Here is a 16,931-nt window from a genome sequence, read left to right on the forward strand (position 1 = left end):
CATATACTTAGGATGATTGTAGTCTGTAACTTCACCAAACACCGTAAAGCCTCTAATTTGAGCATGACTTTCAATCAATTGAATRCCAATCAACAACAATTCTTCGCTGTTCGCTACGAAATCTGTCGCAAACGCTCGTATTAAAAACTCAAATGTATATGTGAAGGAMGGGGCACTAAATAGAGTGTTTGATCCMTTTTCACCTTCATCAGTATGACGGKGTAGTAAGATTTTATTAATGTTAARKAAAATACTTTTGATGATCTCGTTCATATCATTTGTTATCCATTCATTTGGTAGATCTAACCGTGGGTTTTCTAGACGTAAAGTCATTATAGCAATATCTCTGCCCAATTCGAAACTATCTTCAAAGCATGCTTCTCGTAATTTGAAATAAAGTTYTGCCAACGATTCTCCTGCGATTGGACATGAAAGTAACTTTAATAGTTGCATTAATAACTTATGAAAATGTAATGAAACTGCTTTAGGATTTCCTGCGAATGCCGCCTCTAACATAGATATGGCACTTTTTAATTTTTTGTTAAGAAGGCCAACACGTTCTTTTGTATAATTTTCTTTCTCAATTTGATTTTTAATAGCCTCTTGCTGTTTCTGTGAAAGTTCTGATAGGTTTGCTTTGCCCTTATATCGTTTTTTCTCACTTTCACTACTGATTGTTTTTTCATTTTGATGTTTGTTTTCTCGCCCGTTTCCTTCATTTTTAACAGCTTTATCATCGGGCATCTCTTGTTTTGATGTTAAATATATGTAGTATTCCTCTTCAGTAATATTACTACTTTCAACACTTAGTAAATCCGTAATAATTTTTTGCATTAGTATTGGTAATAATTTCCCAGGACTTAGTCGAATAATTGTAGAAATTGAGTTTTCATAGGTTTTTTTCAATTGAAATTTATCAATTATTATATTTGTAATGTCTTTAGCATTAACCGAAACAAATATTTCTGGATCAAAATTTAACTTGCTTTTTAAAATGGTTTCCCACAAAACTGAGTTGTTACAAAACACTCCAGGGTGATGGCATATAAGTAGAGCCTGCAAAGCTAGTTTTTTAGCTTCACCAGGAATTTGTTGAAAATTGCATATACTTTGCATTATTTCTACTAAAATATTTGAAGTAGCAAGATTTTCTTCATGATAACCATCATAATCGGTACTGAATTTAATATTGTCTAACTGATTTTCTAGTTCGACCATAATATTATTAATATAATCTACACCCTCGATTGCATTCATCAATCTTGGGAGTAAACTCAGAGTATATGTTCTCAGCTTTTCGGAATTTGAAATCAAATTATAAACTATAGCCTTGAATAAAACACTCAATGAACCTTTAAGTTTATCAGAGTATTGCGTTAATAATTTTTCAGCCATCAATGATACGTAGCATAATGTTTCAGGGGGTGCAGCTGCCATGAATCGTTCGGAAAAAAATATCAGCTTATTCACGTCAAATACAGTGTTCCAAAAACTTCCAAATAAGGGATCATTAGTTATTGTAATTGTTTGTATAATGATGCAAGTAGCGCAAACCGATTCACATACAAGTGAAATTTGTAGAGGACTTTGTAATCCTTTCTCTACTATTTTTATAAGTAGGGGTGTCAAATTGAGATCATGGTGTAATTTTGCATTGTTAAGACCAGCTAGAAACCATTGAAGATATGATATTCTTACTGTTTGCGTAGTCGTTTTTAGATCCAACCCCCTTTTAAAAATATCGATGATTGATTTTGGTAATTCACCAATAAATTTTAACATCCACAAGCTAAACATATCCAAGGTGCAGCAAATAACCCTTTCTTGAATTTCAGTCTGTAACGCCTTCGAAAAAAGTTCCATAGCGAGATGTAATACAATTGGTGTTTCCYTGTCAGAAATTCCATTGCAACTTAAGTATCCTGCACCCTACAAAGAAATATTTTTTTAAGAAGGATATAGTTATTAAAAGTGTTTAAAGAAATTATAAAAACAGTGTGTAATAAATGAAATAAAAAAACAAGAAAAAACGTTAACATCGACTGTACCGAAGCTAAATACCCTTCACAGGCGCATTTCTTTTAGTAACTATGTGTTCAGTTTGTATGGATGCTATACGCTATAGTAATCCGATCTGAACAATTTTTAGGAGATTATATTATTACCTTAAGCAGTAATACATGTCAAATTTCGTAAAGATACCACGTCAAATGCAAAAGTTTTCCCTTGATTCCGATACTTCGGTTTGTATAGTAGCTATATGCTATAGTGAGCCGATCTGAACAATTTCTGCCGATATTACATTATTTCTATGAACAATAACTCATACCAAATTTCGTGAAGATATATCGTCAAATGAGAAGTTTCCCCTGCAAGCATTTGATTCCGATCGTTCAGTTTGAGTGGTAGCTATATGCTATAGTAAGCCGATCTGAACAATTTCTTCGGAAATCACATTGTTGCCTTAGAAAATAATCTATACCAAATGTCATGAAGATACATTGTCAAATCTGAAAGTTTTCCATACAAGAACTTGATTCCGATCGTTCAGTTTGTAGGGCAGCTATATGTTATAGTAGTCCGATATCGGCAGTTTCGACAAATGAGCAGCTTCTTGAAGAGAAAATTGCAAAATTTCAAAACGATATCTTGAAAAAAGAATGACTAGTTCGTATATATACAGACGGACAGACAGACATGCGGACATGGCTAAATCGAATCAGCTCAACATATTGATCATTTATATATATACTTTATAGGTTCTCCGACCCTTCCTTCTGGGTGTTACAAACTTCCTGACAAACTTAATATTCCCTGTTCAGGGTATAAAAACTAAGAATTCAATAACATGTAAAAGAAATTGTATATTGATTTAGTAAACAATATTATTTTTTTAATATATACAAATTTCTCTGCGCCAACTACCGTGAGATAAGCTTCCTCAACATCGCGTATAAGGTTCTATCAAGCGTATTGTGTGAAAGATTAAAGCCCACCGTCAACAAACTGATTGAACCTTATCAGTGTGGCTTTAAACCTGGCAAATCAACAACCCACCAGATATTCACCATGCGCCAAATTTTGAAAAAGACCCTTGAAAGGAGAATTGACACATACCACCTCTTCGTCGAATTCAAAGCTGCTTTCGACAGAAACTGCCTTTATGCCGCGATGTCTGAATTTGAAATCCCCGCAAAACTAACACGGCTGTGTAAACTGACGACGAGCAACACCAAAAGCTCCGTCAGATTTGGGAAAGACCTCTCCGAGCTGTTCGATACCAAACGAGGTTTCAGACAAGGCGACACCCTATCGTGCGACTTCTTAATCTGCTGCTGGAGAAAATTATTCGAGCTGCAGAGCTTAATCGAGCAGGTACAATCTTTTATACGAGTGTAGAGCTGCCGACGTATGCCGATGATACTGATATCAAACTCTATAAATCACTCATTATTCCCGTTCTGTTATATGGTGCAGAGGCATGGACGATGACAACAACTGATGAGTCGACGTTAGCAGGTTTCAAGAAGAAAGGTTCTACGAAAGATTTATGGTCTTTTGCGCGTTGCCCAGGGCGAATATCGGATTCGATGGAACGACATGGACATAGTTCAGCGAATAAAAAGACAGCGGCTACGCGGGTTAGGCCATGTTGTCCGAATAGAAAAAAATACTCGAGCTCTGAAAGTATTCGACGCAGTACCCGCCGAGGGAAGAAGAGAAAGAAGAAGACCTCCACTCCGTTGGAAGGCCCAAGTGTAGAAGGAAGGAAGGGCTTTGCTTGGAATATCCAATTGGCGCCACGTAGGGAAAAGAAGAAACGACTTGCTCGCTCTTGTTAACTCAGCTATAAACGCGTAAGCAACTCCAATAAAGAAGAAGAAGCTATGAGAGCAGAGCTAATTAAAATTTGCATGTGCTACCAAGAAGATCTGTGATCAGCGATGAGACCGATTTCTGCTTGTAAATAAGCAAAGTTGTTGCATTTAGAATGAATAACAACCTGAAGAGATTCAAGAGGTGCCATTTGATCTAGAAAAAGCAATGGTTTGGTGTTGTTTGAGGGCCAGTGAAATCATCGCTCCATATTTCATCAAAAATGATACTGGTGAAAACGTAACCATCAATGGCGACCGTTATCGTGCCATGATAACCGACTATTTGACGACGCCACTACCCACTTTACTTCAATCAATGGATTTATTGAAAGAACACTTCGGTGAGCATATAATTTCACGTTTTGGACCGGACGGTTGGCCACCAAGGTCATGTGGTTTCACACCGTGGGAATATGTAAAGTCTAAAGTCTATGCGGTCAATGTCGTGTGTCATTCGCCAATTACCATAAGGAATGCTCGAAAGAGTAACCTAAGCCAACATTTAAAAAATGTTTTGGGTCGTTATCCTGTTCAAATTACCTTTTTATAAATATTAACATAACCTTTCAATTGGGTTACATACTCTATTCAGTCCACCATGGCATAAATAAAATGAATGAGCCCATAATCTAAGTAAAACATATTTAATAGTTTTAGAAGTGTACCCAAAATGATAATGAACTTACATACTTTTTGTACCTTGTTTCTTAAAAATAATCCACTTTGCTTTCATAAGTCCACAGCATATTCCGCCATTTTGTAATTGCAATGTTCTTTCGCGCCACCTTAGTCTTCTACGATTTGTAAAAGCAACAACTACAAAATCATTTTTTTACGATGCTTGATTTTACATATCGTATAACCTCTGTCTTTTAATATTGTCTTTTTTTAATTTTTCCCCACGATTTTCGACATTATCATTGTAATTATACCCTGAACAGGGTATATTAAGTTTGTCACGAAGTTTGTAATACCCAGGAGRAAGCGTCGGAGACACTATAAAGTATATATATAAATCATCAGTATGTTGTGCTGAGTCTATTTAGTCATGTCCATCTGTCTGTCTGTATATATACAAACTAGTGACTCAGTTTTTAAGATATCGTTTTGAAACTTTGCAAACGTCATTTTCTCATCAAGAAGCTGCTCATTTGTCGRAACTGGCGATATCGGACCACTACAAAATATAGCTGCTATACAAACTGAACGATCAATTGACAATGTATCTTCACAAAAGTTGGCGCAGGTTATTTTCTAAGATAATTATGTAATCTCCGAAGAAATTGTTCAGAAGGGTTAATTATAGCATATAGCTGCCATGCAAACTGAATGATCGGAATCGAATGTTTGAATGGAAAACTTCCTCATTTAACGATATATCTTCACGAAATTTGGTATGAGTTATTGTTTATAAAAATAAATTGTTCAGATCGGATCACTATAGCATATAGTTGCCGTTGTCGTATTTGGTGTCATTACTACATATACATAGTTACTAAAAGAAATACACCTGTGAATGGTATATTAACTTTGGTGCAACCGAAGGTAACATTTCTTCTTGTTTTTAAAATTGTACCTCAGTCAAATAATGATATAAGCAAAATTGGTTTTATCTATATCTGTTATGAAATATTGTAAATCTGGCATCACTATACTTCTTATTCCTTTTTTGTTGTTCTTATGTATATTACATTCAATAAAGTCAGTCGTCACCTAAAATTGAGCCTGCGTGCACGTAACTCTGTTCAACAGGTTATGGGCCTATTGCTCAACAAGTTATTTGCCTATTGCTAAAAGTATAGTTATTTGAATCTAATTTTTATTTAAACGAAAATTAAAAACCTTCGCGGACGTGAAAGTTTCGATTATTGGAAGCGGAATGCAAAGTCGTATTTGGTTCTAAAAAGTTGCTGGAAAATAACGGAGAACGGTTTATCCGAAAATTCAACGGAAAAAGATCGCGAAGCAATGAACGGGCACTGGCGGAGATTACGCTCATGGTGGAGCCGAGTAATTTTTTGCATATTGCAAACGCATTGACTGCAAAGGATGCACGGGATTCGTTAATGGCCGCGTATGAAGACAGTAGTTTAATTCGCAAGGTAGAACTTTTAAAGAAGCTGGTGCAGTTAAAGCTGAAACAGTTTCAATCCGTACAGGATTGTGTGAACGAGATGGTCATGACGTCAATCAAGTTACAAAATGCAGGTCTGGACGTTGGTGATGAGCTGGTGGCATCATTATTGCTTGCTGGGTTGCCTAATGAGTATCAATCACTCGTTATGGCTGTGGAGAATTCGAAAGCGAAAGTAACCGTCGATAGCGTTAAAAGTTTGTTGTTGCAAGATGTCAAATTCGCCTGTAGCAAAGATCCTACTGACCACGCTTTGTATTCAAAGAATTTCCAACAGAAAAGAAACGACAAAAGTTCTAAGCGGAAAAAGTTTCGTCGTTGTTTTAATTGTGTCCAGGAAGGCCATATGCGTAAAGAGTGTCGCAAGTCTCTGCAATCAAAGAGAGTAAATGAGAATGAAGGTAAGAACGCTATTAGCGAAATCGTGTTGAAGAGCGGCGAAAACGAATATTCGAAATGTCGAATATGTTCCCAGTCTTTGCGCAAATCTTTCGTCGGTTCCGCAAATATCAAAACAAGAACATAAAGGTGATGTTCGAAGGGAATATATGTAAAATCCTTGATGCGAAAAACAGATTAATTGCAAAAGCGTATGCAGAAAATGGTTTGTACAAATTAGATTGTGCTAAAATTCCAGCTGAACTGTGGCATCGAAGGTTAGGACACATTGCAAAACAGCATGAAACAGGTGCAGAATTCAACGCTTGGAGTTAATTACAACGGAGCAAGTGAAAAAGAATGCATTATATGTTGTAAGTGTAAACAAACTAAAATAACAACTAAATCAGCTGGTACTCGTGCTAAAAATTGTTTGGACGTTGTACATTCGGACGTGCTTGGACCAATTAGCACAAAATTATTCAGCGGTGCACGATTTTTGTTGGTGTTTGTTGGTGATTTTTCAAGAATGGTATTCGCTATACCGATTGTATCTAAATCAGATGTATTTGAAAAATTCAAGCAATTTAAAAGTGAAGTAGCACCGCAATGTGATCGTAAAATAAAAGTGCTGAGAACAGATAATGGCACTGAGTATTGTAATTCCCATTTCATAAAATTTTTGCGTGGATGTGGTATTGTTCACTAAAAGACAGCTCCATATACACCCGAGCAAAACGGGGTTAATTGAACGTGTGAGAGGCATGTTGCGTCATTCTGGCCTAGGAAACATATTTTGGGCAGAAGCTGCAAATACAGCAGCGTACTTAGTAAATCGTATTCCTTGAAATATGGTCCGGTGTGAAACCAAATTTGAAAGACACATATTTGGATGTACAGCGATGGTTCATATAATGAAACAAAAACGTTTAAGGTTAGATGCAAAATCAGAAGAGTGTATTTTGTTTTGGTTTGGCAATAAATTCAAAGTGGATTTTTAAACACGAAGCGCAATGCTGAAGGTGCGCTGGTTCCTTATAAAGCAAGTCTCGTGGTTAAAGATTATAATAAAAATTCTGGCAGTTTGTCGTCTACTAAAATCGTTATATGGTTTAAAACAAGCAAGAAAAGTTTTAAACGATAAATTGAATAAGGTACTAATTAGTCTAGGACTAATTCGGAGCGAAGTCGACCAACGTATTTGCTTTTGCGTAAGTGAGTACAGCAGTAATTTATGAGGACAACGTTCTGGTGTTTTCTAATGACGAAAAGGCTACTCAGCGGATTAAGAACGAGTTGTCTTCGAAATTTAAAATGAAGGACATGGGTTCAGCATCATCCGTACTTGGGATGAGAGTTCAGCGCGATGAGGTAAAAAGGTAAATTAAACTTGATCAGTCTGAATATATTTCCAGTGTACTAAAACGGTTTAGAATGGACGATTGTAATGCGGTAGCTACGCCACTAGAGTTGTCGCAAAAGCTAACATTAGAAACGTGTCCAAAAACCGAAGAAGTAAGTTGAAGCGTGTGTTGCGGTATTTAAAAGGATATCTTGATCAAAGGCGGTCAACTTCTGGTTACGTGTTTATAATGCAAGGTCATCTTGGTCATCGCACAGAAAGCGTACCTTAGCATTGTCATTAACTGGGGCGGAGTTAACATCTGTAGTGAGCGCAATGCAAGAAGCGATTTGGTTACATCGGCTAGAGTCGAAACCAGTTCATGGTGGTACAGAAGGAATAAAAAATATACTGCGATAACAAGAACGCTATCCACATTGTTCCTAACAACTAAACACGTGGACATCAAGGCGAAGTTTATACGAGAGAAGTTACGAGATAAGTCATTGTAGCTGGAATATATTTCAACAAGCAAAATGTTAGCAGATGGTTTAACAAAGGCTATACCTGCAGTTAAGAATGAGTTTATTAATGTTAAATTAGGCTTAAAGTAACATAATTTTTGATTTAACTAACATATTATTAGTGTTGTCAGATTTTCCATTAAAGGCAAGTGTTATGAAATATTTTAAATTTGGCATCACTATACTTCAGGCAAAATGTATGCATCTTCCGAGCAATATGACAGCCTTAAGCAACTAAAGCATGCCATTTTGACCGAACGGGACAAAATTGATATGTCTGTGCTAAAAAAAACTGGTGGAGTCAATGCCTCATCGTGTGCAATTGGTGAAGATACATAAGGGTAACACAATCCCTTATTAACAAATTCAAAACTATTTCATTTATAAATAAGAAGATATGTACTTGGATTGAAATAGTTTTTTGCACATATAAATATTTGATATGGAAATTTCATAAAGTATTATTTTTTTTAATTAAGAAAAATATTTGAATATAATTTTGTTATGTAATGTTTAGTTCTTTTAATTATAAAAGACTAGAAAAAAATTCCACATTATTTCATTGTTTCTTTTTAAAATAATTAAAGTTGAAGCGTTTGACATACATACAATTATTTGACTGGGGTACATTACTGTGTAGCCGTATCCCACTATTACCATTATTCCCGGCATTTTCTATCTTGTTCCCAAATATCTATCCCTACCATAATAAAGAATATTTATTTACCTTCTAACACCTAAGGGTTCAGGGTTTTCATTTACTAGCGTAGCATAATTTCAAGAATTATATTATATATAATTATGCCATCGCTACCGCTGTCACTTTGTCGCTAGCCAAAGCATAACAATGCAAAAGTATGTGCTATGCTCTGCTCTGAGTTTTGTTAGGTAAAAAACTATAGCAAAAAATTAAGTGATATGCTCTGCATTGGAGTACCGCTAGCAAGAAATTGGGAGCGGTAGTAGAGCAGAGCTAATGAAAATTTTTATTTCCTACAACTCCGCATGTGTTTGTTGCCCTCTTCGTTTTTGCTATTTTCTGTCATAATCAGGCTAGTTCTGGAATCCGAGTGGAAGTGGAAATCAAAATGAATGCAGAAACGAGTGAATTTGCTTTTGGTGTTCTGAAATCSGAGTTTTCTTTCATTTTAGAACTTGTTTTGTATTCACCCTATAAATGAACTTTACATCTGTCAAATGTAAAAATGAACTTCATAGCTGTCAAATTATTTGTCAACAAGAAAAATTAAAACGTGGCGAAATAAAAATGAGTGCTTTTGTTATATTTTCCTCAATTATTATAGAAATAAAGGGAATTACATGCAGAGGAAGCTGTTAGCAGGAGGATTTTACGTGACCATTCAAATCCATTAGAGGTGCCGGATTTCAAGTAAGAATGTAACATTTAAAAATTATTAAAGAGCGCATGCAAAAAATCTCTTTTGAAGGTTTGGAGCAAGCTACCGGGTAAGCAAAAGTGCTTTTGAAATGGTAAGCGTCAAGGAAAGTAGCATCCCGGCACGACTGCAGTTGGCGGCCACACTAAGATTTTTAGCCGAAGGTGGCTTCCAAAAATCAGTAGGGAAGGATTTTGTTGTTGCAATGGGTCGCAGTACAATTGCGAAAGTTCTTAAGCGGCTGCTTAATGTTTTAGAAAAATACATTTGTCCACAATGGATTAAACTTAAAATGACGGAGGCCGAAATAGCCGCATCAAAACAACATTTTTTACAAAACTTCGGCATACCTATTTTTTTAAATTTTCTTTTAGATTTGTGACTACAATATGACAATAAGAGCAATAGATGCCAGCCGCCCTGGCCATGACGCTTTAATATGGAGTGTGAGCAGAGCTCTACAAAGGCGGTGAACGTGGCTGCTGGCTTTTGGGTGATGATATTATTATTAATATTAAATATTAAATATTAATAATAAATAATAATAATAGTTACAATAATTTCCACAATAGAAAATGAAATCACATTTGTACCAGATTATTCAAAAGTTTTTTGTTTTTGTTGATAATATTGTTTTCGTAAATCATTATTAGGAGAAGTCGTTACATGTCGAATACTTTTTTTGACCGCTGTATATAATACATATAATATAATTAGGTAATACGTAATACAAACGTTTGGTGAATAAACTAACTAACTGAAAAATATATTTCGGGCTGAAAAAACAGTAATTTGGTTATTCTAAAGAAATCTTCTTAAGCTAATTTTTTATCATGGATATCGATGGATTGAAAGGCTGTCATAAGAAAAAAAGTTTGGGAAACCGGTTAGGCTATTTGAGCTAATTTTTCATAACAATCGTTCCATTTCAGAACACCAAAACCAAATTCACACGATTTATGTATTAATTTTAATTGTCACTTTCACTCGGATTCCCAAACGTGCCCTTTTATTACCTTTTCTATAGAACGCAATTGTTTTAGAATATATTCTTTTCAAATTGCAGGTATTGGAATTCAATGATGATTAGAAGTGAAAAAATTTCTTTACACAAAAACTATTAGTTAGCCTGAGTTCTACAAAAGTTTCTTCAGATGACGTGCTTTAAATYAATATTAATAATATATAATATGTTGGTAAGTGACAAACAGAAAATAATTACGAGTGCGGCGCAGCTCTCAAGCAATGTCGTAGACATTTCTTTTTATCGGACTGTCTGGCTGTCCATAGTAAAACTCAAATTTTAGGATTGTTGACAGTCGCAAGTTCAAAAACATAGAGATCTGTGAAATTAAAATCCAGTAGGGAGTTAAACAAGAGTAGAGAAAGGACACCAACCAAGAATCAGGCGAAATACAAAGAAAGAAAAATCGTAAAAAATCCTACATACATATGTGGTGTTTAAGATGTGGCAGCGCCTGTSATAATTGTAAAATATCTAACCTTTTCAACGGTGAGTGATTTTTAAATTCAGAAATTTAGCTAAAATATAACAAAATAAAAGTGGAATATGAACTTATTTTAATGTTTAGAGTGTATATTTAAATATACCAAGTGAAAAATGTGAAAAAATTTAGTGAAACATTGTGAAATACTAAATGTTATTAATACAATTTTTTGAATTTTTAATCGGGAATGTTTTAAAAAATATAAGTGTTGGTAACTTTATTTTTGCATATTCCTCCTCTGGATAAGCTTCCCTATACGTACATACCCCATTTATACCGAAATTCGTGGTTTTTACCCGACCGCCAAAGTAATCGGAATCGTGCCTAATTTTGCACTACGCGTTCTGATWTTTCACCACAACTAAGGATAATGGTTCCCTGAAACACTGGATTCAACTCACACATGCGATCGCTTTGTTATAACATACGTCAACATATAAAATTATAAATAATTCAACCTCTGCGAATGGAGGGCAACGGCAACCTGCTCTCCCGGCAGGGCATGAGCGGTRCCAGCCTGAAGTGGTACCTGCGGCACSTCCGGGACCCACCAGGTGGCGAAAGCTCTGGCCAAAGGCAGGAACAGAGGGAACATTGCTTTGCCTRSAAAGGAGGGCAAGTAACCGTGGCCCGGTCAGTGCAACACTGATCGCAATGCGAGGTGACGGAAGGCCAGCGCCCTTGGCCACCTATGCACAAACCGCGAAGCGGAGGAGGGGGAGATCACGCCGCAGCGGCCCCCCAGCTCCAAAAGAATAAGGCGGCAGCACAAGGATAGCCGGAAGCCAACCATCAGCACCGGCTCGCATCCAGGTGGAGAAGGGGCGGCGCAGATATGCGGATGCTGGTAAAGGCATGCCAAGTTGCTAATTGGGGGGTACAACGAGAGCATGTTTAAGTCTGTAATTAACCTTCCTAGCTATAAACTCAGGTACTGGTCGCATTTTACACAGGGCCCTGCAAGCTGAATAGCCATTTATTTAACATGGGCCTACCTCTTAAGCTGACTGCCGGTTCTGCGATCGGGAGCCTGAAACACCGGAACACCTGCATAGCAGTTTGAGACGCAGGTTTAAGGCCCTTGGATCCATGTTTCCGTATAGGGATCACTTTGTTTCACTACAACCCGCTAGGATATTGGACTTATTCAATAGTTTGGCCTAAGTCCTTGTGATTTAGAAGAGGGCACAATAGACCCAAGGTCGCGGTGCATTCCTCATTTATCAATTTAATCTAATTTATCAATTTTAATCTAGTCTAATAAATAATTCAAAGTCCAAGGACTGACACCATTCCTTGCAATTAATTCAAGATGGCAGACACCTTATCGATATGTGGTGTAGTATGAGGGGCCCAAAAGATAAATTGCCGCCAGAAGATAAATACGGTAAATACCGACCCAACTTTATCGTAAGAGAATCATGCGCTGTTTGAGGTGAATGCCAAATTCGATGACGATCGGCAGTCTTAGCTGTTAGGTTTCTTGTGAGTCATAAAAGGTTTATAGCAAGGAAAAGAGATAGCCCCACTAATACCATCTGTTTCTTTTGAAGGGCAAGATAACCCACGCAAGAGCGATATAAGTGGTGCCAGCTTAAAGAGAGGCTTAAAAACATCCAGGAGAGAGAACTCCTGTGGAAGTTCTCTGGCAACAACTTAGAAGCGTTAAATTATATTTATCTTTTTCAGGAATGTTTTACAAAGGTACAAAAACAAAAAAAAACAAAAAAAAAACAGCAAAAATTATGTTGCATTTTTATGATAATAAACTGTAGGTAGGTAATTTTAAAATGAATTTTAAAGGTAGTAAAATTTAAAAGTTATATACATAAGTATAATAGAAAATACCTGAATCAGATGTATTCTGTACTCCGCTACTGTTATTTTACCATTGCGTCCATTAAGAGTGTCGAAAATTCCTTTCAGTAAATATTCAACCGAATCGATAGTGGTGCACTTAAGCGATAATTCCTTCAGCGTTTCTAAAGATTCCCCTCTCACTATGTCATCCTTACAATATAAATGATGTAGCAGCACCTTTCCTAATGATGAGGCATATTCACTTAAATCTATATTTAATTTGTGAAAAATTAATCCCATCACACGTATTGCCATTTCCGGACTCCTTAATATGGATTTAAGTAATACCGGATGTATCAGTTCTTCAAAATCCTTTTGTGTAATTATTGTTAACAATGGCTCACAAGCCATTACAATTGCAGATTGTGGCCTTGTTTTATTAATAATAATACTTTTAATAAAGTGCTGAAGTAGTTCCGATTTGTGCCTGTTTAGTATATATTCTTCATGTCCTTTGAAATGTTCAAATCGTAAAAGTAACATTAAAAAGTTGATAATGTTAAATGCGGGTTCCTTTAATATAATTGTAGACGAGCAAAGTATGTAATTCTCTGAATTTATCCACGAATCAAATAGTAATTTCTCAGCCATATCAATTATGCGCATATTATAGGAAAGATATATATTATAATACAATATACTTTGGCATTCTACCAACTTAGAATATTCCGTTTTAAATATGTTCGAATTATAATCTCCATTTCTTATAATTAAATCAGTCCATCCTAAAGCAATAAGTGAATACTTTGCAGACCTTTGAGGGGACAAAATTAAAATTTCTTTGTTTAAGATGGTTCTAACTACAGAGCTAAGACTTTCAGTAGCCACGTCATGATGCTGTTTTACGATATCCACAATTAAATTTCTGACAAGAATTTGAGAAGGTGTATCCTTGTATTTTGTCAACGTCGTTCCAATTACTTTACATAAGCCTTTCACAATAGACGCATTAACACCTAAAATATAATGTTTTAATGATTTCGAAATTAACATGCTATTGTTTTATACCAGGATTATTTAGCACAGATGTCACGCTTTGAAACAAATCTTTTCTCTCATCACACTTAGCTGACAGAACTCGATTTGGTAAGTCACGCAACGCTTTAGACAACTGTAAATAACAACAATTATATTTTCAAAAGAACACCACCATTGCATTATTATATCTTTTTAAAACCTCTATTTCTGCCATTTTATTTCATGCTATTTATTAACTCCCAATTAATATTTAGTTTCGGAATAGATGAAAATGAAACAATATTCACAGGTTGATCAGTGCTAACCACAGTATACTTAGGTGCTAACTCATGCGTTCGCTGCAGTGCCAGATTTCTTTCAATGGTGTAAAACATATTTTACCTTAACCCACGGTCACACATTCAATATATATAATGACATTTATACTATGTTCAGGCCGACACTTAATCACACGATTTTGGCTGTTGAATGGATTATCCCACTAATCTTAAAAATTTATCAAGATTTCGCCATGCAAAAATGACAGTTCAAAATTACTCCATCAGAATGATTTGTAATAGATCCACACTAAATCTGTCTGTGCGACTGTGACTTTGCGTCATCTGTTGGTCAAATTTGTTTAATCGCAGCTGATTTTGACACTATAAAGTGTCAGAATTTAAAGCTAACAGACAAAGAATATACAAAAATAAAACCACAAATCGACGTTGTTTACTAAAAAGTAAATAAAATATGGGAAAAACTTGAAAAAAGAAAAGAGTGATGTGGAGTGAGACTGCCGAGGCCGACCTAATAGACGCGATCAACGCGAAAAAATAATCATATATATGAGGAAATGTCTGCTACAATGCTTTTGCCTGGACACGAATACACGTCCACTGAAATCAAAATTAAATTGCACAATTTTACAAACAAATACAGGTAAGTAATAAATTATGAGGTAAAAATATAACATCAGATATTTTTTTTATTTTTAGACAAAAAAAGCAGAAAATTGGCCCATCGGGTGGCTGCCCTAGTCGGTGGAAATATTATGAGGCGGTCCACCAAGCGCTAGACGATTTTAAAAGTTTTTGTTCCGCCGAACTTGTGGAGGATAGTATTGATGGCAAGTTTTAAGCGCATTGGAGTAGGTTTCAATATTCATAATAAAATAAAATACACTATCCAATTTACATTGAGGCCGATGTAGAAAGAGAGTCGCCGCTCCCAAGCCCAAACGATGGACCTTCTACGTCGCATGGTTGCGCTCGACCATCGGAAAAAATCAAAAACAATAATGGAGGAAATTAAGAACGACTTACTAAAGGCGACTGAGACGATGAAGGAAGCCGATGAAAAGCGCATTTCTCTCCTACAAGAATACATTAACGATTCAAAACGATTCGTCGCCAAAATTAGATTTAAAAATTGTTTTTTTAGTTTTAGTTTAAGATACTTGTACATATAAGACAAATGTTGAATGGAAAATGAATTTAAATACATATGTTAAACAAAATGAAAATATATATATAATATATAAAATATATGTATATATAAATGAATAAATGAATACAAAATGGAAAAATAAATAAAAATATGTGAATGAATACGAAAATATATATATAACATATATAAAATATAAAAATAACTGTTTTTTTTGTACTGGAATTGAGTTATGAGATATGTAAGTATGGATCGGTTGAGATTTAATAATATTTCAAAGTCGAATGTAATAACTCACCGAAATGCGAAACGAACGCTAATCTTATTTCCTCTGCTCTTGGGTTGACATTTCCACAAATGTTAGATACGTCTTCTGGCAACTTCGAGATTCGTTTTCGATGTGTTGTGCTGCAATCCACTTTTCATTAATTTCACCATTTTCCTCATTTAAAAAATTGTGCAAAACGCAGAACGCTTTTATGACAATTTTCCTGTTGGCCATGTACTTATCCAAGCCTTTGCCAACCCGTCTAAACCTTCCCTTTAAATGACCGAAAGCATTCTCCACCACTCTTCGGCATGTCGAGAGTACATAGTTGAATTTTTTTTTTATCCAAAGGTTGGTTTACACAAAATGGGTATGGTTTCATCAAATTTGAACGCAGAGTCTCCTAACAAAACGACTGGAACATTAACTGACGTTTTTTTTCTACTCATATCTTTAAATATAGTAGATCGTGCAAACTCGCTTTTTAATGATGATCTCTCAAATATTGAAGAGTCATTACAACGGCCTGGACTACCAACGTTGATGTATATAAAGCGACATCTATAACATTAAGGAAATACATTAGGTGTTTAAATGAGCTTCATGAAAAAACTTACCTTGCATCTACTAAAGCCAAAAGAACTGTGGAATACCAGCCTTTGTAATTGTAGTAGTCAACAGCATCCTCTGCAGCTGGGCGAACTTCTATATGACAACCATCTGAAAATTAAACATATATATAAAAACTCCAATGTAAAAAATTTAACTAATTACCTATAGCTCCTAACAYTYKAGGGAAACCCAATGACTCAAAGCCATTTAAATACTCGCGCAATTGAATTTCGTTCATTGGGAATTTCTTCAAATACAAAAGCCACAAGCAACGAAAGACTTCATGACAGAAATCAATTAGAATGGAGAAGACAGTGCTTTTACTAATTTCGAACATATTTCCAATTGATCGGTATTCTGCAGAAGAGCCAAGAGCATATAAAGCAATGGCAATGCGTTTCTCTAATTGAATTGCTTTGCGGTAGTTAGTGTTTTTTCTTCTATAAATCTTTCAACATAATACAAAATTTAATTAAAGAATTGCGCTTCATTCGGAAGTTGTTTTTAAAAAATGCATCTGAATGTCGACTTGCCAAAACATTTGGCCACGAGTCTGAATTCTTCTTCTTCTTGATTGGCGTAGACACCGCTTACGCGATTATAGCCGAGTTAACAACAGCGCGCCAG

At 35.5% G+C, this 16,931-nt stretch overlaps 2 protein-coding genes across 2 annotated transcripts in view; one reads left to right on the forward strand and one right to left on the reverse strand.

The window, feature by feature from the left end:
- LOC108975477 (eIF-2-alpha kinase activator GCN1-like) overlaps positions 1-14,343 on the reverse strand; it is a 27,083-nt gene extending 12,740 nt beyond the window's left edge. The window contains exons 1-4 of the mRNA XM_018943973.1: positions 14,199-14,343; positions 14,030-14,132; positions 13,010-13,977; positions 3-1,929 (exon numbers count right to left, since the gene is read on the reverse strand). Coding sequence (XP_018799518.1) covers positions 3-1,929; positions 13,010-13,977; positions 14,030-14,132; positions 14,199-14,213 — 3,013 coding nt within the window. The 5' untranslated portion in view covers positions 14,214-14,343. The remainder of the gene's footprint in view (positions 1-2; positions 1,930-13,009; positions 13,978-14,029; positions 14,133-14,198) is intronic.
- Positions 14,344-14,774: 431 nt separating this feature from the next.
- On the forward strand, positions 14,775-15,118 carry LOC108975474. Its single transcript, XM_018943971.1, has 2 exons — positions 14,775-14,920; positions 14,977-15,118. Exons 1-2 carry the CDS (start codon positions 14,835-14,837, stop codon positions 15,116-15,118), a joined length of 228 nt encoding a protein of 75 aa, XP_018799516.1. The 5' UTR covers positions 14,775-14,834.
- The last annotated feature ends 1,813 nt before the right edge of the window (positions 15,119-16,931 follow it).

Source organism: Bactrocera latifrons, unplaced genomic scaffold, assembly GCF_001853355.1.
Source record: "Bactrocera latifrons isolate USDA-ARS-PBARC rearing strain unplaced genomic scaffold, ASM185335v1 scaffold_653, whole genome shotgun sequence".
Classification (NCBI taxonomy): Eukaryota; Metazoa; Arthropoda; class Insecta; order Diptera; family Tephritidae; genus Bactrocera; species Bactrocera latifrons.

Excerpts from the sequence above, each read along its gene's own strand:
- LOC108975474 (XM_018943971.1), top strand. The coding sequence starts at position 14,835 with ATGTCTGCTACAATGCTTTTGCCTGGACACGAATACACGTCCACTGAA. Across the intron at positions 14,921-14,976 it reads AATTTTACAAACAAATACAG|ACAAAAAAAGCAGAAAATTG; the intron begins GTAAGTAATAAA and ends TTTTATTTTTAG.